General features: G+C 36.4%; 1 protein-coding gene across 2 annotated transcripts in view; it reads right to left on the reverse strand.

The window, feature by feature from the left end:
- Positions 1–3,085: 3,085 nt before the first annotated feature.
- The window catches only part of SACS (sacsin molecular chaperone), a 56,986-nt gene continuing 35,724 nt past the window's right edge, over positions 3,086–24,347 (reverse strand). For both annotated transcript variants that reach the window (XM_065730116.1, XM_065730117.1), the window contains 5 exons: positions 23,294–23,405; positions 22,590–22,736; positions 20,004–21,486; positions 18,799–18,890; positions 3,086–15,988 (listed from right to left, as the gene is read on the reverse strand). In XM_065730116.1, coding sequence (XP_065586188.1) covers positions 4,428–15,988; positions 18,799–18,890; positions 20,004–21,486; positions 22,590–22,736; positions 23,294–23,405 — 13,395 coding nt within the window. In that variant the 3' untranslated portion in view covers positions 3,086–4,427. The remainder of the gene's footprint in view (positions 15,989–18,798; positions 18,891–20,003; positions 21,487–22,589; positions 22,737–23,293; positions 23,406–24,347) is intronic.

The raw sequence follows: 24,347 nt of genomic DNA on the forward strand, positions 1-24,347 counted from the left end.
TTTTGTGTTTAGATGAAACTCACCTTAAATGAATATTATCATTTTCTAAACAGTTATCTTCCCAGGACATCAAAATGTGATATTTACACCATTCAAAATAGGAATAGTGATTCTTGACCACAACTTCCCAGCATTTAGACTATGCTTTACAATCAGGCTTCATGGAGTCTAATCTAGAGTTTCTTCATCTGTACATGGTAAAAGTAAGCAAAATACTATGCCAGTGCTACTGAATTAAATCACCTTGAAAGCAAATCAAAGAAAAGCTAAACAGGTTTGGTAAAAAATAACAACTCAATGTCCCAAATATATCTTCCTCAAATTAAAACATCTACTTTGGCTGTCAAGTTTATTTTTAAACTATTACTTCTTTCAGTGTTCCAAAATACCAATCCAGACATCCTCAAAGTGTTCAGATCTAGCAATGGGAAATCTTAAAGTTTGTACTGCCCTTTTTTACTTTAATTAGAATGATTACAATTGATTTCATTAAAATATCACTTAAAGCAACTCAAGTGCCAACTGAATTAAAACAACACATGAATAGTTCTTAAATAAAGCCTACTTTTCAAAACAACACTGCAGTTTTATTCTGTTGTGCATTTGAGCACAAATATCCAAAAATCTATTTTCTTTATTAAAACGTATTTTTCTTGTCAGTGATGCAAGTGAACAATCCTTTTTCAAATAGGTGGTAATGCTTTGAGAAAAAAACTTTTGAAACTTTCACACAAAGATACATAGCAACAAATCTGCCAAGAATCTACCACCAAAGTTCCTTAGATTTAAGCTATTGATTGACAGTACAGTCTGTTTCCTGTAGCAAGTTATCCTTCCTATACCTCAAAACAGCAATCCTGGGATACAGAACTGCTAAAGCTGCTTTAAAAAACACATTGGATCCATGTGGACTTGGTTGTAAATAGCTTTTGGCTCATGTGATTTTGTGTAATCTGTAGAATTACTTCTAAAATAAATATTTTTGTGAAACCTACATGGGATGTTCCAAAAGTCATAGCATCACAGATTCGTTTTGAGTTGGAAGGCACTGTTGAAGTTCATCTAGTACAACTCCCCTGCAATGAACAGGGATACCTACAACTAGATCAGGTTGGTCAGAGCCTCATCCAGCCTGATCTTGAATGTCTCCAGGAATGGGACATCAACAATCTCTCTGGGCAACCTATCCTAGTGCCTCACCTCTCTTACTGTAGATCAAGTTATATCCAGTCTAAATCTCCCCTCTCTTTCAGATGGAAACCATTTCCCCTTGTCTTATCACAGAAGACCCTGCTAAAGAGTCTACCCTCTTCTTTCTTATAGCGCTTCTTTAGATACTGCAGACATTAAAGTAATGGCTCCTGTTTTATGATGCCAGCCCACAGCATCAGAGGCGGATGTTGGTGGTATGGCAGTAGAGGCTGAACCCTCCCACCACTATTCCATTATATGTTGTTGCCGTGGACAGATGGCAGCATAGGGGCAATCTTGACACAATGGTGTCTGACGTGGAAGTACTGATAAAGCAAAGGAGTGTCATTTAGTTCCTCCACGCAGAAGCAATGTCACCCGTTGACATTCGTTGATGCTTGGTGAACATTTATGGAGAACAAACAGTGGATGTGGACACAGTGGGGCAGTTGGGGTGTATTTCAGCAGAGGCAACAGCAGGTGACTGCCACTAGCCCAGGTTTTCACAAGCACAGCAATGCAGGCTCTTGTTTGTCACTGGCAAAAATGCATAGCTCGTGGTGGTGACTTTGTTGAAAAACTGTGTTTTGTAGTTGCGAGTTTGCTCTATCAAACAGTGTTATTGTGTTCTTTGTATCTGTTGCGGGTTTCCATCAAACAAATAGGAAGCACTACTTTAGAGCAACGTACATATCTGCTAACATTTCGTTCTACTCTTGCTAAGAATAATCACACAATGCTGTCCAGGGCATCCCTGCCAAACTCAGGAATGTTACTGCATATCTCTCAGGGCTCCCAGCTGAGCCAAAAGGAAGCATACGTTTTTTCCTTTTTTAAAATTCACTTATGAAACCCACTTCCATCACAATAGGGTTTCCATAAAGCCCCTTTATTTAGGCTATCCGTCACAATGAGTTAAGCAAGTGGAAAAGGAAACTTCCAGTTCAATCATCCTCTCTTGCATGTCTTTCTGCATCCATATATAAATTCTGTTCCAGTTTAGATGGCAGCAAACCATCAATAAAATAATTTTTCTGTCATTCAGATTTTCTTGCTCTTCTTGTTTCAACCTTTTAACTTTTATCTGAGATGATTTTCTTTGTAACAGCATCAGCACCTGATAACACACCCAATAGAATTAACAGTAGTTCTGCACACCCATTTTAATGGTTCATAATAAACACAGTCCTGTCGCTTAAAGGTTTCCTTTCTCAAAGCTTGACCTAAAAATGGAAAAGTGTTCATGCAGCTCATCTGTTTTTTCCAGACCATTCTGCTCTCTTATGTTTTAAGTCCATTTAAACTGAAAGACACATTGAGAACTGTTTTCTCCAGTTATTATTATATTAATCCTGACAACTATTCATCTGACTCAATACACAAAATAACAATGAGCCACAAAGCAGTGTACTGTAGGGAATTAACTAGATTGATTTATTTCACAGCACACAAGAGTTTATGGTTCACTTACATGCTATTTATTTGGGGAAAATGAAGAAGGCAAAATGTACAATTTCTTGAGAAAATTATTAATGGCATTACAAGAAAAATGCATCTTTTTAATATTAGTATTTGTACAGTTATTTAGAATTAGTTTAAAAGAGACGATGTATTATATAATACAAAGCTTGAAATAATAGATAAATTTACTTTATAAAACCAAGACATATTAGACTGAAGTATGTTTGCATTTTTTATTAAAATTATGGCACTTAATATTGAATAGCAAAAATAATGACAGGGCTTCCCTACCAGAAGCAGTGTTGCTTTCCAAATATCAAATTTCTTCCTACTACCATTAATGGCAAGATTTTTCATAATTTTTCAGAGAACAAGCCCTTTATATTTTGCAAAGAAAAAAAAAACCTTAGTCATGATTTTTTCTTTTGATTTATCAGCCCTGCAAGCTCGCTTGTCTATTTTTCTTAGCATTTTCTAAGTTAAATTGCAAGTTTCACTGTGCTGCCAAGTAAACAATACTAACAGCATGTCACTGGAAAGTGATGAACAGGTTAAATGTTGCTGATCCAGCAAAGAGAAAGCCTTTTTAGCATGATCCTTCAGTTTAACATTATCTTCTTTTTTTTTTTTTTAACAAATAGCTAATGTTGAACATACTGAATGTTACCAGAAGTAGTACAAACTATAAAAGAAAGAGTGAACTAAAAACCAGTCTTCTTTAGAGTTGTAGTGAACAACAAAACAAGAGCATTACATTGCAGTACCTTTAAATATGTAACAAAACAAAGTGTTCACTGTACACCAAAAATGTGGTACTGATTTGTACTACTACCATTGTTTGTTTGTGGAAAAATATATGTTTATATGTACACACACAAAGGCATACACACGAAAGAAACTCACACATTTAGACATCTGAAAACTGAGTTTTGGTGTATGGTTTTTAAAAACGAAAAATCCTCATAAAACACTGTATAATAATATCAATATTGTATCAGCTACATGCATTTTTTCATTAAACAAAAATGACAGATCCTAGAAAAAACAAGTAAATTAAATAATTATTTTACAATAACGTAAATGCAATCAATGCATGACATGGAGTTTCATGTTAAGTCAAGTATCATTATTCAGGATTACAACAGCGTACCAATTCACAGGTACTAAACAATCCTTTATATGTTTACAAGGTGATATTGCAGCAAATCTTTAATCAGATCCAGCTGATAAGAGTATTACTATAACTGACATGAATGTCCACAGAACACAAAAGATTAAAAAAAAATGCTTTGGAGCATTATCTCCAAAGTTTTTTTAACTTTCATCACACCTCACATTTTCTAGCACATCCAGTCTTAGAATTAGTACACTGAATAATGATATTACATTCTTGGAAATATAACAGTAAATGAAATAAAATCTAATGAGGAGTTACAATATCAGGACCATCTAACAGAAAGCTAAGCTTTGGTTATATAAAGTGCAGTTCAGTAATATGCCAATTAATCACAATAACATACATACAGTTCATTTTTGCACTGTTTCCTTGGAAATTTTAAAAAATGCTTTACAGATTGCTTGTACAGCAGGCTCAGTTTTAAAAAAAAAAGTTTAAATAAATTTAATTTCTAAGCACTTCAGTGCCATCCACCTGTGTGCATATTTCTAAATAGCTTTGCAGTGTTTAACCCCTTGGATCTTTAGTGATCTGCTCAATCACATTTGTGTCTCATCACATAAACTAACTAAGCACTTGAGAATAGTCTTCAAATCTCTTACACTTTTTGTTGTATAAAGTTCTCAAGTTTTATTATGATACAAGCAGTACATTCCATCACTCTCATAGCAACTTCTGAAGTAAACCTATCATTTGGAATCTGTGGAAAAGGAAGCAAGTCAGGATATCTAGTTTTTAAGCTATCTACACCATAAGCTTCCAAAGTCTGAACATCATTTGCAAGCCCTTCAAGTTGCTGACTATATTCTTCTATTTTTTGTGCGAGGGCTGCTGGTTTTACATCTTTGTCTGATTTTCCCTTCACAGCATAGTCAGCTGCAATCAAGGCTAGTTTAGTAGAAAGGTAACACTTAAAGCATACCCATTCATTGGCATTTTTATGAAGATCATTTCTTGCAGCTGAAAAGTTAGCTCGGGCCTGTCTAAGCCATCGACGTGCTTCTACAGGATTGCCAACAGACCTGAACGTGGGTGGGACAAAAAAGCGTTGTGAGAAAGATGGTCCTGTCGAAGATGGACACTTTTCTTTATACTGCTGCCTTTCAGATTTGTGACTTGTTGCTTCTTGATTCCATGAAGTATAAAACCTTTGGAATGAAAATTTATCTGACTGAAATCGAGAAGCTGAGGATGAAAATGTTCTTCTTGAGGCTCTGTCCATGTTTTGATCCATAAAGGCCTGCTTTTCTAGCCTGTTAATCTCATTCTGTAAATGTTTGAAAACTTCATTAGCTATATCAAGATTATCTGCATTTTTATCTGGATGCCACTTAAGGTAAAGCCTTCTAATAATCTTCTTTCTTTCAGATTCTGGAAGCTTCCAGGCCTGTTCAATCACAGATGTCACTTCTCTTAATATCTCTGGCAAGGAGCTTGCTTTTAGCTTCTTTGGAGAGTGGTGTTTTGAGGATGCTGTTTTGTGGCTGTCTCTACCAGTGAAGAGAGGTGGAATTGTTCTCAGTCCATGAGCTGGAAATTCTGTAGGACTAGTTGGGGTAGAGGGTGTGCTATCCCTGCCTTGAGAACCTTCCTCAGGTCTTGAAAATCTGTACAAGTCGAGAGAGCTCACTATTTTATATTCACTATATCCAATATCAATCTGGTAAATCTTTCCCAGAAAACTGGAACTTTGACCATCTTCTCGTTCTACTTCCTGTACAATTATTGCATACGTGTAAGTTGGTTGATATGATCCATAGATATCACCACCTTCAGCATCAACAAGGTAACCAACATACTCACCAGGATAAAAGACATTCATCGGATCCATAAGAAGTGTGTAATGAATTTCAGCTGGTATAGGAGTGCCAGGTGTTGGTAGTTCAAGTTTTGATGGCTCAGATGAGTCATACTTCACTCCTAAACTGTCGAGCTTCTCACTGATCCGGTAAATATCATTACAACCCAGCATTGCAATTAAATATGAGGTATCAGAAATCAGGTTGTCAGTTGCAGATTTTAAGGACATTGCTAATGCTAGCAGGAAATTTATGTCTTTGCTGTCAGAGTGCTGTATATAAAGCAGTATTACTGCATTTCCATATCTCTTTAGGAAAGCAAATGTTTCACTTTTACTGTGTGGAATAGGAGCAAAGCCTTTAACTCGTAATGTTGTTTGCAGCTTCTCAAAACAGGAAACTTTCAAACCTTCTCGTAAAGCTTTGCAAAGTCTTATTGCTTTTTCTTCATTCGCTAAGAAAGCATTGTCATTTTCATGCTTCATAATCCTAATAAGTCCTGTGATGAACTGCTCTGAAGACAACAGTAATTGTAACCTTCCCTGCAAAGAACATAAGGCTCCAAACTGACAAGTTCTGGGAGATTCTTCATCTAACTGCTCTTCAAGAATACTGCTAAGCAAGCGAGGCCTCAATTTCTGAGGGAATAGCATTATCAATTTAGTATGAAAACCATGGTCTTTGCCTAAGTAACACTGGCTAAGATCAACAAGCATTTGTACACCAATGTTACCCTGGATTCTACTTTTGTAGTGTGGCGCATCATCAAAAACTAAGATACTTGACTTTACTAACCTACCATCTTGACTGGGAAGGTAAAGGGCAAAATCCCTCATGTTTTCAAGGTCATTCCTAACCTTGACAGAATCATTCTGAAGACTTTTGAACAGGCCAGAAACTACTCTTTTAACTGTGCGCATTTCATTAGGATCCAGCTGCTTTCCTTCTGAATTCTTGAATATACGTCCTAGAACTTCAACATATTGCTTTGTTGAAATAACATCTTCAGTACCCAAGTGTTTAAATAATTGATGGAAAGTACCAAGTTCTAAAGGGAGTTTGTAAAGATAAGGTTTAAAATCAGATTCATACTCAAGGTTTATTACCACCTCTTCAGGTTTCAGGAGCTTCCAGCCTTCTTCCACCATTACAAAAGAAACTCCTCGAAGCTGAAAGCGGAATTCCCTTTTCTCTGCACTAAGAAATTCATAAATGCTTCTCAGGATCTTGGCCCTAGTTTTCACCATTTCTTCATCCACAGTTGTTATATTGCATATGTTCCTGCAGTTATTGATAACTTTGTCCAGAGGAGGGTCTAGATTAACATTCAGCATAGTTAAAACCTGCTCAAGTTGTTCCTGCACATCAAGAGTACTTCCTTCTTGCTCTTTGATGCTCAAAGGTGTTGCTTTCTCAGGAAGAATGGGACATGAAGTCCACAGCAACTGTAATACATCAGTTTGTTTGAATTTAGGGTTCACTTGTGCTCCATTGAATCGTATAAGAGGGAGTGTTCCGTTAACTTCTTGGTACTGTGGATGAAATCTAACAAATTCTGCTGGAGCTCGTTCAGGGCAAAGAAAAGGAATTAACGACAATTCTTTCAGAAAGTTTCCTGACAAAAGATCAGTTCTTTCCTGAAAAATATGATGAAGGAGGACATCAACAGCATTCTGCAGTGTTTCTTTAGACCAGTTTTCTGTATTAGCTCGCATGCTGATCTCCTTAGCAAACTGTAATAACTGCTGCTGTGAAATAATGTACTTCAGTCCGATATGTCGTAGAAAAGTTACCCATGATGGAAGGAATGCAGCTTGGCTTTTTGGCTTTGTAATCTGTTCTAGTTTCTTAAAAAAATCTTGAGGTATAAATAATTTTTCAGGAAGCATAACTTCAAAGACTTTTACAGTCCTATCATAAAAATATTTTGCAGGTTTTAATCTATTGCTTGCGTCATGAATGATCAATACACTTTCAAGCTTTTCAAAGAGCTGTTCCTTCATTTCTGAAGTTTCTTCAATGCTAGTCAGCCTATTCTTTAAGTAGATCAAATGTTCGAGTTTTGCATCATAAGACAGACTTTCAATTTTTGGCAGAAGATGTTTCAAGTACACTTCAAGATCGTCCACAGACACACAGCCAAGCACAGTATACAAATCTTTTAAATGAATTTTCTCTTCAAGAAAGGCTGATGACGTTGACTGTGTCCATCTGTCTACTTCCACTGATGGGATGCTTTTTGTAAGAACATAACACGTCCCGTATTTTGAAATGCTTATGTATCGACCACTAATGGATTTATAGCACGGGAGAGACTTTAAAATTTTAATGTCATCTTGAGATGTCAAATGACATAAATTGCAATTGAAGTACATTAAGAGAGCCTCAAAGTCACTTTCTGCTAACTTTTCAGTTCTAAAAGATGATGTTTGTACCATATACTGTATGGCTTTCAGAATGCTTGAAGGATTATCTATATTTGCTGTAGAAGCTGACAGCAAAGGCACTAAAGCACTGTCTTTGGAGCATATTTTGTTCAACGCCAGCTGAATACAACCTGTTTTCATCAAAGCATGAAAGACTTTATCACTCTGGGCATTTGGAAAAACAGCAATATGCATAATACTGAGAGGCAGCAAAACGTCACACTCTGGCACTACAAGATGGTTAGCTGAGACAGTAAACTTCACACCTGGAAGCAAAGTCCAGTCCTTCAAGGTTTCAACAACACCATCAAATTTTGCTTGCATATCTTCTTGCTCTTCCTTAACAGCTATAGACTCACTAATAAAATGCCAGGCATTTTTAAGCCAAGACTCACTTGCAAAGTTTTCTTTCCATTTCATACAACTTTTAGTTTTATATTCTCTGGGCAGCACAGAAGATAACAACTCAGCAAAACTTGGAATATCAAAGACTTTTGCTACATCACTGCTAAGTAAAATATTGTTGTACCTCAAATACAAAGTGTTCATAAAGAGATCCTTGCGAGATGGAATCAGTTCATGGTATGTTGTTAAGAACTTCGGTCGTTTTGAATCAAAAATTTGCAAAACATTGTCAAGAGTAATAAGAAGTGGCAAGCCCTCGATTTGGATTTCATTTTCTTCTGCATCCTTAAAACAATAGTCAACCAGAAGTTTGAGACTATGGAAGAGTTTCAAATTTGTCTGCTGAAGACGACAGGGTAACTTTCCAATGTGGCAATTAGAGTCTGGAAATGAAAATGTCATCAAAAATAATCGGACATCAGCAGGTGTGACGTAGGTAACAGGAATATTTGCATCGACCAAACAGTGGTAAAGATTTGCAGTTTCATCACAGTTGTACACCAAATTAAAACCAATTTCTAAAAGTAAATGTTTTAATCTGTAAACATTTTCAGCCACTGATTTCCGTGTAGTAATGTTGTATTCTGTGTTTTTGAGATGCTGCAATTCATCTTGTAGCAGATTGTCAAAGAATGGCCGACCTTTATTCACAGTAGACATGTTAACCCATGTGATGATAACAGCAGAATGCAGATCAGAGCCATCAACATTTGGAGCTCGCATAACGGGTAAAAGACGCTTCAAATCCTCATAAATACAACTGTAAACTGCTTTCACTAAACAATACCAATCTGGCTGAACATCAAGTCTATTAACTGGAAAAAAAGATAAGAACTTTTTTAAAGTGTCTTTCACAGAATGAACCGGTGTGTTTTGCAGCACTGACACTGTAGGATCGGTGCCTGGAAAATAACGTTTCTTCAGCTGAATCAGCAGTTCAACATAAGCTGGTGCTATCAGTGCTGTCATTAGACTGTTATTCCAGTCACTTCTTACACCAACTCCATTATCATCACGCCACAGATTTCTTCTTGCAGAATCCAGAGCAAAGTGTCCATTCACATGGAAAGGTAGCCCAGTTTCTAAAGATAATGGTAAGAAACAGAACGCCCTGTGGGGCTTTTTGTAATTATGAGTAATGCAAGCTGCCACCCCACCACGTGGAAAAAGAGTAATGTCCTCATTCTTGTGGGCTGAAACCACACTTTTCGATACCTTTTCCATAGCAGAAAAGCCTGACCTATTACAAATTAACCAAGTTGTGAGATTTCCTTCAGAGTCTTCCGTGTCCATTGTGTAAGTAATCTGTTGCACAGGTATTTCACTTAACTGTTTTTTTTTAGTTACGCTGTCAATTACAGATGCATGGAATTGCTTTCTTTTCAGCCGGTCTCCATCAGTGATTTTTCCTTGTACAGAATACAACACATTCAGTGCTCCTGTTGTTTTTTCTATCTCGCAAATAGAAATTTTTTCCATATGGTTCAAAAACATTAAGAGTTCTGCTCCATCTGTACGCAGTTTATCTAAAAGATTTTGGACCATTCTATCTGAGCATGGAACTGTGGAAATTTCTGATACTTTTGCCATTTCTGCATTTCGAAGTGGAAACCTAAACATTGTGCAATTATCCAGTTTGAAGTGATTTCCTAAGTAGAGGTCCAGGACATCCGAGAACTGTGTTCTGAAATCTGCATCTAAATCTCTAAACATGCGTCCAGGACTTGTTGATGTTGCACCTGGTGCGTATCTAGCATGAGGATCAAAAATACAAAGTATATCATTGCCAGATATGAAAGAAGGGCAATCAGTAATGTGATAAACAGAATTGAAACCTATACCATATTGTCCAGTTTTACAGGGGTTTCCTACTTTAGTACCTTTTCCAAGGTTCTGAATTCCTCTAATATCATCTTCCGTAAAAGGCTGATTGTTGTAAACACACAGTGCTGGCCCTTGAAGTGGTGCCCATTTCTCATCAAATATTCTATCAGCTGGATGCTGCCTAGGATCAAACACAAAACAGATCTCTGTAGCTTTTGCATCATCTGCATTCTGAAGGAGCTCTTTCAGCATTTCTTTTTCTGAAGGGTAGGCATTAAGAATGCTTTTAATTCTACTTGTCAATTTTTCTTTCTGGCCAAATTCTGTTCCCAGGGTAGTAAAACAGATGTTGGATGCATATCTTTCTAAAGCTTTATGGCGTTTGGGTATTGCTCCTAGCTTTACTGCAACTTCCCTAGGAATATCTGCATGACAATACTTAACCGTTGTGTCTTTAACTTTAATCCATGGACAGTCATTGTAACACAAAGATTTTGCAGGCAGAAGTGCAAGACGAGTATCTGGTAACAAAATCTCACCATATTTTTTCACACAAAATTCCTGCTTTTTCTCTCTAATGAGGCTCCATATTCCTTCACTAATTATTCTCCTGCAAAGCTGAAAATTCTCTTCTGTTAGTTGCTTGGTCCCTCTTTCCTGATTTATTAATTCCAGAACAAGAGCAAAATCTTCCACTGTGAAAGACTGCCTTACACCCATGCTTTCAAATAGCTCACGAAAACTGTTTTTATATTTGTTAGGCAACTGATAGAGATATGGTGCTGCTTCAAAATTCAAGTGAAAAGACACTTTTGTTGGATCAACATACACATTCTCAACAAGAATAAAACTACAGTTTGTCAGTTGTTCAATTATCATTGCTTTTGTTGATTCATTTTGTAACATCGCTTCATGTAGGTGCTTGTAGCAAGCATTGGTGATATTTTCTTGATATAACGTAATGCCATCACAGGACTTTGCAACTTCTTCTAACTGATTTATGACCAAATTAACAGCTGGTTTCTTGAGCAAACCCAAAAATTCTTTTACAGCTAATGACAAAGAACCACAACCTTTGAAAGAATGGGAATTTTCGTTAAGAATTGGTTGTATCAGGCAAACTACATCTTGATGATCAGCAGTGAAAAGATCAGTTGCAGAAAACATTGCATCGGGCTGAAAATCACTGCCTTTCCAGTGCAGTGAGAAGCCTGCTGGCTTACTAAGGAAAGGAAGAAAAGGGATGGTTTGACATTTTTCAGCAAATTCTTTAGCTCTGGGGTCTCTACACTTCAGTTTCTCATCAATGAGACTCAGTATAATACTGCTTCTGAGACAAGCTGCTGCATGATCTACCTTATTAATTTCAGCCACTGACTCTGCACGTTCTATCAGATCTTCCCATAAAATATCATCTTTAGCCATTCCTAACTGAACAAGTTTAACCAAAATAACAGGGTTAAGGTAATCCTGAGTGGTGCCATAAGGAAATCTTCCATCTTCAGCATCGTATAACTTTGCAACTCTTCCTTCAGGATGGATCAGTCTTGACGGTGTAACTAATGGATGTCCATCCAAAGAACAAGGAATACATGGAGTAACACGAAGAATTCCTGAAAACTCCTCAAGTTTTTCATTGAGAACGTAACGCATCAAAGGGTCACGCAGCTCTGCAGCAATCTCTTGAACATTAGGGAAAAACACTTCAGAAAAGAACTGTTTCTCAGAGAAAGTGTTCTCCAGTAATATGTATTTGCATCCTGCTTCTTCAAATCCTGTCTTAACCCAAGAAGGGAGATCCACAGCACACAGACTTTTGGAACCAGTTTTGTTAAGGTACTTTAGAAAGATCTTAAAGGCTGATGGTCCAACATCTGGCCTTTTCAGAATTGAGTCATCTAGAAACCTTACGTTCTTCATGGAAACCCAAGAGATGCCATCAGAAAACACTTTTATCCCTTCCTTGCTTTTCATATGAGCTATGTCTTCATAGAATCCTTGACAAATAACAGAAAAATCATCATGAACCGAATCAGGATCTGGCCATACTGCACAGTAACTGTAGTCAACTAGCTCACCACTGATGGCCATATCACGGAGAACACAAAGTGCTTCTATGTAGGCTTTTACAATAACGTGCCTCATGAATACTGTGTTCCACCTCCCTTTCGTGTCTGTTTTCCAGATTTCTTTCCGGTTTGAAGTAACTGCAAAGCAGCCATTTATATGAAGAGGTAAGCCTGTTTTTATTCGTAGAGGTAAATAGCAGAATACTTCACCTAAGTTGTTGCAGTTAGGTTTCACAATCCACTTTTGATCCTGGGTTTCAGTCAGCAGCACTGCTACTCCACCACAGGGAACAAGACCTAGTCTTCGTCCACTTTCATGTAATGAAAATTTTAAAGCATCACCAGTGTCCATGCAAGAACAAATAAGCCATGTTGTTGAATCTACTGTCTTCTGTGGCAGCTCATCAGCTGACCTTTTTACCTGTCCTGATTTAGCCATTTCAAAGAAAGCAGTTGGATCCTCTTCTGCACCTCTGAAAAGGGGAGACTGTAAATCAGCAATCCGCCTAAACACATGGTGAAATTCTTCTACTACTATCTGTAAGATACAGGAGGACTTCGGCACTTCAGTGGGAAGCTTTTTATTACTGCTGCCACAGACCTTCATTAGTTTAGCTGCTTCTTTTAAAACACTTCCATTTGGTGCGGTCAAGGCTTTGGAAGAACAAACCTTTTTTTTAATAGTGACAACATCCTGTGCCACTCCAGGATCTTCTTCCTCAATTTTCAAGTACTTCAAAACCATTGAGTTTACACTCTGAGCAAATATAATCAGCCTATGACCACAAATACTAAATTCATCCACAAGAGAATAGATGTCTGCTGTATTGTAACATGTATTGCTGACTTCACTAACTTTAGCTTCCTGCTGAGTTCTGAAGGAGAGTCTGAAAAGTGTTCCTTTGTAGCTGTAAGGCAATTCTACAGTCAGCGGTAGCTGGCAACCAAAAACTCCTATAAATGGCTTAAACTGATTGGGAAATTTTCGCAGCCGTTTCTGTTGTTTACTCCAGTTAATTTTGATCCCAGGATTAGATTTATCTCTAATATGCTTACTGATATGGTTTACATTTGGATCAAACATAATCATGAATTCACGGCTCAAAATAATTGGAACATCAGTGATGTGATAAACAGAATTGAAACCCAGTCCAAACTTCCCTACTTTGTCAACTTCACTCCTTTTCAAAGACTCTCCTAATCGAGTTATATTTAGAAAATCAGAGTCAGAAAATTCAGAGTTATTAAATGACCACAAAGCTGGACCATGACACGCTGCCATTCCTGGATCAAGAAGATTTTCTCTTATATCCATATTTCTCCTCATGTCAATCAGGAAATTACATTCTGTGGCATTAGCATCATCAGCATTTTGAAGAAGTTCTTTAAAAATATCTGAAATTGAAGGGTACTCTTCCAGAATGTTTTTAATTCTTACAGTCAGAGGCTCTCTTTGCCCAGACTGCTCAAACCCCATATTTTCTGGATTAATCAATCTTGTGCTAAGACATGGAACATTTAGCCACTCAGCAGTTTTCATTGGTATGTCTTCATGCACCAAAATTATTGGTTCAACAGAATCTTCAAGCAAATCATTTAAGTCATCAACCTTGATATCACAGTAACAGCACTCATGAATTGGCCTCATCGCAAGTTTATAAGGAAGTTTGCCACTGTAGAGTGGCATGGGTGTATGAAGACTTGCAGGAATCTGATTACTGTACAGCCATCTTATAATGCTCAACATAATGTGAAGATTTTGTTTACTCTCTTGTTCTGAGAGAGATTGCTCACTTTTTAGATATATTTTCTGAATGACCATAGAAACATGGTCTGGTGTTAACTGCTCAATTGAACCACAACATTTAAACAACTGGTGAAATTTCGCCATAGTTTTTGGCACATAATGCAGGTAAGGCTGGAGGTCAAGATCAGGTACTGTTTTTATTACTGCTTGTGTAAGGGAACAAAATGTTTTACCTGTCCAAACCCAGGGAAATTTCAAGGCTTTAAAAGCTTCTTTGCCATCTTCTAAATGATCATGCATAAACCCATAAATTTCAAGCAAGATATGCTGAAACTGATAATAGTCCTCATCACTGAAAGTTTTAGAACTGTGCCAATCAACCACCACTTTGAAATGTTTTAAGACTGCTTTTATGCTGGGTTTTGTGGAGATGCCAAGTGCTTTTTCTATATCTACCTGCACGTTTTCCACAAGAGGAACTGAGGATCCAACTAAGATTGCATGAGATATATCACACATTTCTGGTGGTAAACACAGACTGCAATGATCTCCTTTCCAAACTAAGGATCCTGGATAATTTGGAGGCCTCTCTTTACATGCAGGAATCCATTTTATTTTTTTCAGGGCAGTTTTTGTTTCAGATGATTGAAGCAACATATGATTTTTGTTCAAAATCATCAAGAGAGTTCTAGCTTTCCTTAACAGTAAATCATGATCGGTGTTAGAGTTAGCATGCAAACTTTCAATTTTGTTTGCTACTCTCATAATATCTCTTTCCTCAAGATTGGTTTCATTTTTTAAGCCTATTTGTCTCAGAGAATGAAGAATATCTGAAGATGTAAAAATAGCAGGAGGAAAGGAAATTTCTTCCTCAGCATAAAACAAGTTTTGTAGCAGTTCCACCTCAGGATCAAAAAGTTCATTTGCTGTCATTGTCTTTTCCTCTGAAATTCTAATAAACTTCAATGTTGCCAACCAATCTATCACATCTATATTCTCATTTTTCAGAAAAGTCAGATTTTCAAGAACCCACTGCATTATCTGTGCTGTTTCATCATATGAATAAAAGTAATTTCTTATGTCTTGTATTATAAACTTCAAGCAATCTGTGCTCTTTAGCTGTTCTATTTTTAGCAGGTTAGCTAGGCGAATAGTAGCTTCATCACTGCTGTCTATTATTGGAACAGAAAATCTTAGACCAGGTGGAATTTTGGCAGTGTGGTGTAATACCTTACTACCATTTAGCCCAGCATAAACAGGAACACCTTCATCAGATGATTTTTCCATTTTTTTAAATATCAGCAATTCCTGAATAATTCTTCTCTCTTTTTCACTTACATCATTCAAACTAGCTAGGAATGCCCTAAGAGCATCCTTATGTGCTGATGATAATGACAAAACTTGATTGCATAGTTTCTGTAGGGACACTTTTTCCATTATTTGTAAAACAGCACTTGGTAATGGTGGATGCACATATTTTTTTATAAGTGGATGTTGGATTGAAATGTCCAGCTTCTTAAGTACAACTCCACCAACTTTCTCAATGATATCAGCTACGTAATCCGGGAGCTGAGTCTCAGATTCATCTTCCAGAATGATAGGTGATGGATTCCTAAATCTAACCAGTTCTACCGATGTTTGGTTTTCTTCCAGCAAAGTCTTAGGGATAAGTGGCATGTCATCAAAAGCACTCAAGTCATCAGAAAAATGCATATAGAGGTTCTTCCAGACCATCTTAAGCCAAGAAATTGATGGATGATTTTTGTCTTCCAAACCTGGATACCACTGTACAACCATGTCTCTGCCAGGCCACACCCTATTCATAACTTCTTTAATTAGCCGAGTAAATCTTTCTGGGTTCAGAAGCTGCAGCTGAGTGCATGGCCTTCCTGAAATTACAGCAAAAGGGCAACGCCATGAGAACCAGAGCAGAGTTGCATAACAAAGTGCTTTTGGAAGTTAGAAACAACACTTCTCTATTTGGGGAAAACTGCTAAATAGAACTGCAGATATCAGCTACTCTTGTTTTTAAGAGTTAATTAAAAGCAAATACATTCAATATTAGTATAAAAATAACAACAAATTGAAAATTATTAATAAGTTACTGCACTTGTTAGTTTGATACAAAAGCTTTCAGGCAAACAAAGCAACTATGGATTTACTATCAAAGTAGAAACTTGAACGTTATTTCCTGTGTAGCTGATTGTTTACACTACTTACTTGCCTACTGCTAAGTAATAACCTAATCCACTATTTTTCTTTCTATATTTGCAAAGATTCCAATAGTTTCTAATGATTATTTATTAAACATAGCAAGGCAGATGCTTTTATGCTAAAAACTGACAAGCAAAACTCAGTTGTGCAGAGTGCTGAAACTAAGTTTAGATGTATATGCTTTTATTTTTATTGTCAGTACTTTAAATAATTGTAATGCATGTTAACACATCTTAATTATCATTAAGACAACTTATAATTAAAGAACTAAAGAATGCCTGTGGCTAAGAACAGAGTAGAGAATACAAAAATACCAATACTTCCCAATGACACTGAAAAAAATGACAGAAATGGAATCAAGACATCTGAGTTTGATCTTTCTTTCTTCTAAATAGTGCAGTTGTTTACAAGGAGATGGGTAGTAAGATCTTAAAAATAAATAAATAACTTTCACTTCAGCACTTCAAAGACCTATGTATTCTATTGCTTGTGCTATGAGAACAAATTGTATTTAGATCTCTTTTCATAATTCTCCTTGGTAGCTATCTTCTGGCAGATTGTTTGGCAGGTTTTGTTTAGAAAAAAGCTGGAAGTAATAAGAATAGCTAATCACCAAATTCACACAAAAATCAAGCTTCAATCCAAACCAATACATCTTGAGTTAATAACCATACCTGAAAATCCCCAGAGAAGCTGTTGGGCTAAAATATAATCAAATTCATTTAGAAAACATCTAGTCAATTATATATTAACTTACAGAATAGAAAATACAGAAACATTCATTAACTACAAAAGTACAGTACATGTCTTGGGAGAGAAAAAAATAAAATCTGGTTATTTTTGCGCAACACAGAGAAAAAACACACAACCCATCTTCCCAACAAACTGTGTAAAAACATGTCTATTCCGCAATCATACTGGGGAATCTCTTGGATTAGATTCTAGTTAAACAAGTAAAATTCTTGAGAGGTAAGATCTTAAAACCTGTACTGTAGATGTGCCTTACAACTATGAAAAATCCTAGAATGACAGGTAATTTAGGAGGAGGTGGAATGAAAAGTAGGCCACAAAAACTCACAAAAAGTCACCTGAAAGTTCTCAGGCATTATTTCTACATAAATCTGACAAGTAAGTTCTTCTAATCAATGAGAGGCATATCACCAACCAAGAAAAGTCCCTGAAAGAACAAAGGTCAAAGAAGCAGTGAAAGGAAGATAGTAAGATTAGGCCCCAAATGCAACCAGAATCTTTCTAGGAACTAGATTCACAGACCAACCCAGGAAGTGAAGGAATGTCCTACAAGAACTCTGAAAGTGACTGGGTTATAAATACACAGATTGGATTCTATTTCTTTCTTTTTAATCTCTGCTTTCTGGTTTTAGGTGATTTTTGTTTTCTGCTGTTTTTTATTTAAGCACAGTTTTGAACTGTCTTGTGATACTAGGAAAAAGCAGTCTAGAACACTTCACCTCAAAAGCCAATTTAAGGTATCATCACAAGGAACTGACATTTTTCAAAGCTAACACTCCTGTCTTCCATATGATTTCTCATCCATCTATCTCACTGTGGCTGTCTAAATCAGTTTAAACAAGAATTCTGATAAAATGAATAATTTAAAGAGAGACACAAGAATCTTATTTTTTTTTTTGAAGTCACTTTTTCTAGAGATTGAAGAATAAAATAACTCACCATATACATAATATTTAAAAATAAGTTGAAGTGTGACATGTGGAGAAAGAAAAAGCAAAGGCTTTGGAGACAGACTTCAAATATACCTATCAAATGCATAATGAGATGCAAGTGCAGAACAGTAAATTGAATTAACGCTGACTAGACAAGAGACACAAAATAAACAGTGAAAAACAACACAGAAGCATCATTCCTACAAAAGCAACTAGTTTTCTGTAAACAAAATATTTGAATAAAGATCAGTAGTATTCTGGTAGGTCCACTTTGACACAACCAAAAGTTACAAATTAAGACTCAGGGAGTATTTAATGATACAGTCTACTGCATGAATCCATCCAGATGATTAAGATGGTTTCATCTGTTTGGTTTTTTATAGATGCCTCTTAAAAATGCATGGACGTGATCACTTGTGATTGTGAGATAAGAAATGATCTATAATATTAAAAACAAACAAACAAACAAAATCATGATATAGTTATTGTGTATAATGATAACATAAGACATGTAGTACAGAACTCAGACCATGTCAAGAGCAAGAATACTAAACATACAAAATTTGCATTGAGTTATCCTATTATTCTTTTATTGTACATTTTTATCCTTCTTTAGATCTTCTCTTTATGTTCATTCATAATTTTCATTTATGCCATGTACATTTTAGTCTGCAGTTTTTTGTTCTTTTTGAGATGATCAGCTTAGTAATGTGAAATGTATCTCAAAGAAGTCTCAAGTTTACAACTACTATGTTCAACAATCAGCAATCTATTTCATCATATGAGTTTACAAAAGACATTACCTCTACTTTTGGCAGCTTCTTTCAAAGCAGCTAGAACCTCAGGCTTCAGGTCATCAGAAAGTAACCTCCCTTCAAGGCCAGGAAAGAGTGATCTAACACATTTAAAAAATAAATAAATAAGTTTTCAGCTAAACATCTAATTCATGTATGCTCCAATACAGAAATTCCCAGCATGGTAATGATCATGGTAATTGGTGCATGCAAAGTAGTCACTTGTATATTGGGCTGTCAGTGGATATCATCCTATAAAAAAGGAAAGAACAACTTGGGAAAGAGAGCAGTAAGAAACTAAACTGGCCTTCTTGGCCACCAGGGCATGTTGTTGGCTCATGATGAGCCCATTGTTCACCAGGACACTCAGGTCTCTCTCCATAGAATTCCCTTCTAGTACACCAGCCCTTAATCTGTACTGATGCATGCAGTTATTCCTCCCCAGGTGTAAAACTCTACACACGCCCCTGTTGAAACTCATAAGGGTCCTCTCCACCCAACTCTCCAGCCTGCCCAAGTTGTCCTGAAAGGCAGCACAGCCTTCTGGTCTGTCAGCTGCTCCTCCCAGCTTTGTATCATCAATAGACTTGCTGAAGATGCGTTCTATCCCTTTATCCAGGTCATTGATAAAGATGTTGAACAAGACCAGACCCAGCACCAACCCCTGGGGAACACTACTAGCTACAGGCCTCCAACTAGACTATGTGCTACTGATCACAACCCCCTGAGCTCTGTCAGTCAGCCAGTTCTCAGTCTACCTCTCTGTCTACTCATCTACCCAAACCTCCTCAGCCTACCCAAAAGGAGCTGAAAATTACTGAAATCAAGGAAAAGAAGGGGTGGTTCCATCACATATGGGAGACAAGAATGAACAGCTACAGGTTAAAAAAAAAAGCCTAAAGCTATCTCATACTTTAATAAAGCCTTATAATTTAATGTACTTCCTTATAATGTGATGTATATCCTGTGGCATTCTGTTAAAGCCTAGATTACATGATTCTTTACAAAGTTATAGAACTAAGTAGCTTTCAAACTTTTCAAATGAGACACATGCATACAAACACTTACTTTTATCCATAAAATTGAGATATGTTTATGCAATATTTCATTACATTATAGCTGCTGTTTATCATCTTATTTCCTGACAAGCAAATAACATTCTGAAGCTCTTTAGCTTTTAAACTATAAAGCAAATTTTAAAATACTAATTATACCTGGGAAAATCTTCTGAGGTTATGTAAACGATATCCTGCTCTGACACAGATGAGGAAAAAGGAATAAAGTTTCCATTCTGTAGTGGCAAAAGCTCCAGTCCAATGAGTTCACTGTACACTCCATCAGAAAGCACAAACTGAAGGAGATGAAGCTTTTCTTCAGCAGGTCCACTGTGTCCAGATTTCCTTAGTACTTGCCGTACAACTGCAGGAGTCACTTTTTTCACAGCTTTAACAGTACAAGTAGTAAAATGCACTGCACTAGCAATATTTGCTGGTACCTTGGCAATCTGCTTCCCTGAATTCTGGAGGTAGTTGAGAACAGATTGTGTGTATTCCAAACTCTCATCCATTTCAGAAAAGTACACCTGTTCCACTTTCATCCACTGATTACTCACTGAGTAAATAACTGTATGCTGAAGCAGCTCTTTAAAGAGAGGTACTACAATTGGTTTCCAGGGTACCCTGATTTTGTTCTCATCAGGCCACAAACCATAAATTCTTTCAGCTGACAATGGAAAATCTGAATTCTCCTCAGTCTCCATTCGTTTGATAGCTTCCAAAATAAGGGTGCTATATGCCTTTGGCACAATATTCACCACAAGAAGATCATTCCACAAAGCTGCCGGATCTCTCCATTGATCCAGCTCTCGCCATTTGATACTCCTTCTATTGTCTGTGAGACCAAAGAAACCACTGACATGAACTGGCAGACCAGTTTTGCTTTCTTCACCTGGAGGCAAAGGCAAAAAACAAAATGCTCTTCCTGAGAAGTCTGCTACAGCTCCTTTATCCTTTTCATTATATGATAAAGGCATGGCTATTCCAATAGTAGGAACAAATTTCAAGTCATCTGCTAAGCAGTCCAGTTCAGTACACATTCCTCGGCCACCCACACAATTACACACTAACCAAGATGTTTTCTGTGCATCCTTAACACTCTCATCTTCTAGAGCAATATTTACATGGTACGTCACACACGTTATGCTATTGCTTGGAACTCCCTTACAATACTGATTTATGGCTGTTCCTAAGATTTTGATAGAATTGGGTCTTTCATGTTTCAAGGCTTTGTTCTCACTAGCAGTCACTCTAAAAATCAGCTTCTCTGTTCCATCCACCTCTCTAACATGCAGTGAAACATCCTGAACACTCTTTAAGAACAACAATACTGTGTCAGCATCTGCTCGGAAGGATTCAAACAGTTCCAAAACTTTCTGTTTGTCATAGACATTGCTGCTCAGCTGGGACGGCTGCAATCGAAGTGGGAAGCGAAAAAATGTACCAGGAAAGTTTCCATTCTTAAAAGTTTCCTTAGTGCTGCCAAACACACCAATGAATGGTGCAAATTGGTCTGTAAGTTCACTGATTTCCTTGCTATCTTCTTTGAGATTCCAACACTGGCCTGATTCATGAGGTCCAAACAGGGTTTGATGGGGATCCAGCATTCCAATTTGGTCACCACTGAAAATACTAGGAACATCTGCATAAATAAAAGCCAAAATATGTTAATAATCCTAAAAGAGCACTTTGAAATACACTTTTATTCCATTCTAAAACAACGATGAACCTAATAAAATTCTGATAACATATAGTTCAGTATTTACTGACAGAAAGCAACAACCACATCCCTATTCTGCAATATGTAGTCATAAGACTTCTGGATTTTAGCCAACAGAGAAAGGGTGGAGTTGTTTTCAACTGTATATTTTGACTTCTAAAAGACTATAAAAAATCTACTTTTCTAAAAAATGTAACCTATTACAATCATACTTCGCAGATTTCAAAGGCTGGCATTTATAAAAGCACAGCATCCCAAAGTTATCAAACCACTCAACGTATTAACTTTAACTAAGATTTTAGGCAGGCTGTACTAGGTAAATATACTGCAAAAACACCCTGAGCCTTATTAATCCCCTTCATGGGCAACACTCATTCAATATGTTATTTCAGAAAAATTTTGTCTTTATCCTCTATTACTGTAACTACTACAAAGGCTGCAGGCACTGTTTATATCTACTTTTTTAAACTGTACATTAGTAAAACATTCCAAAAGAATTACGGATTTTCATACTTAATTTTCCCAGTTAGTAAAGTTATTTTTGTCAGGGTTTTTTTGCGTGGTGTAGATTTTTTTGGAAAATCTTTCTCAACTGTAAACACATAAATTCCTGTATTATGGTGTACCCTTTTTAGCATGAAATAAACATCACTGCTTTTTATATAAAGACCTTGCATAAAGTTTTGGTCTAGTGACTAATTTAGACTAGATGCTTCTGCTTATAAATCCACCCTATATTATAGCTTTCTATAATGTGAACTGCAGCACATAACTAAAATAATGATGCAGAGGAATGTTCATTTCCATATAAGGGACTAAGTACACAATAATGTTATTAGAAGAAGCAAATATTTTCAAAATTTTCAAAAATAAAAGACACCTTTGTAGGGTTTTAGAAAAACATCTGTACTCTTTAGATAAACTTAGCTGGAGATCTAACGTAAAACGTACTGTACAGATGTTATTACATACTTGATGAATATGTAATTAAAAAATGATTAAATGAAAATATATACTGGATGTACCTGTTATATGATAAACTGAATTAAAGCCAATTCCAAATCTTCCAACTTTCAGGGGATCGTCTTTCTTCCTGCTTCTAGCAATTTCCTGTATACCATGCCAGTCCTCAGGAGTGAAAACTGCATCATTGTACGCATAAAATGCTGGCCCTAAAATAAATAGGCAAGTGTTAAAAAGATGATGGAAGAAAACTATTCACTGCTGAAAATTTCTAGAGAATTAATTTACAAAACTGAGAAAGCATTTCCTTGAAGTACATGTCTACAAATTTAATGGGGAAGCAATGACTCAGATTACTCTTGGCGATGAAAGCAAGGTACAGGCAGAGGAGTAGCAAAAAACAGAAGCAAAAGTTAAGAGTTATCAATGTATATGGTACTATTTCCAAGGGAAATAAACCTACAGATAGACACATATCTCTCAGAGAAGTGACTAAGAATAAAGTAGAACATGAATACTTCCTTAACCAGAATAATTGGAAGCACTCAGAAAACTGCAACTGACAGCCTGCAAAAAGACAACATGGCCTTCAAAACTAAAAACTTGCTTTGGAAAAGAATTATCAACATCAGAACTTAAAGAAAAGATCTAGCAAGGTTGAAGCAGCGACGGAAACATCCCTATAGTAGTCAACTACACTCAGAAAAAAAGCATAGAACTACATACATACTGAAGAATGGACAAAATTAGTAAAAAGTGTATTTACCCTGATACTGCGCCATGTCCTTGGACCACAGAGTTTCTGTTCCATATTGAGTTTCATCATATAAAAACCTAACCTCGGTGGCACCAGCATCTTCTGCATTTTGAATCAGTTCCTGACAATAAGAATTAAAATAAACAAGTTAAGGTGTAATGCAGTAATTGTAATTGTACACACACCATAGCCACGGCTTTCCAACTTAAGCAGTAGAAAGTAACTTGTAATAGCCTCAAGTATAATTGTTGTCATGCCTTTCAACCAAAAGTATTTTATCCAGCTTACCTGAATGAAAACAGACATTATAAAAGGAACATTCAAATACTATAACCATGATTTGATTTAGAGCTCAAATATCACATGCAACCAGTATTTGTAAAGTTTAGAACTAAACTATTAAACTGTTACTCTAACAACTATATTATCCCAAATCAGAGTCTCAAAATAATGCAAGATGGCAGAAGATTGGAAAAAAAACCATAATAAGTTCATTGTTAAAACCACATTGTGAGACAGATATCAAGTAAAAAATTGTGAAGTAATACACCGTGTTCCTCTTTGCATTAGCTAAATTCAATTTAAGTCAACATCCTACAGCAATGAGGTGCGAAACATTTCTAAGCAGTATCTCTACAGTAATGAATCAACAGAGGTCACCTGTCAAAGTCCATTGAGTAAAAAGAGGTTTATATTAAGACTGACTATTTGTTAAACTGCATTAGTAGCAGTGAGAGCCATGGAAAAATCTAATAACTGAAATGTAAATAAGGTAGTTTATTAATTAGAAACTATATTGATAAAATATGTCCATCTAGTATCCTTTACCATATACTCATGAGAATAATTAAGAATTTCATTAAAAGCTCTATTTCTGCCAGATCTTAAGTTTGTCAGCGCTTCAAAAATGCACCACATAAGTATCCATGTGCATGGCAATATGTGTAATTAAGTTTTGCATAAGGAAGTCTCTTCATTGAATTGAAGAGCTATGTACATAAGTACATCACATCAAAACATAACACACAATATAAATTTTCTTCAATCATTCACAGCAATAAAA

Source organism: Cyrtonyx montezumae, unplaced genomic scaffold (genome assembly GCF_038088225.1).
Source record: "Cyrtonyx montezumae isolate F1298 unplaced genomic scaffold, pur_monq_1.0 scaffold_12, whole genome shotgun sequence".
NCBI lineage: Eukaryota > Metazoa > Chordata > Aves > Galliformes > Odontophoridae > Cyrtonyx > Cyrtonyx montezumae.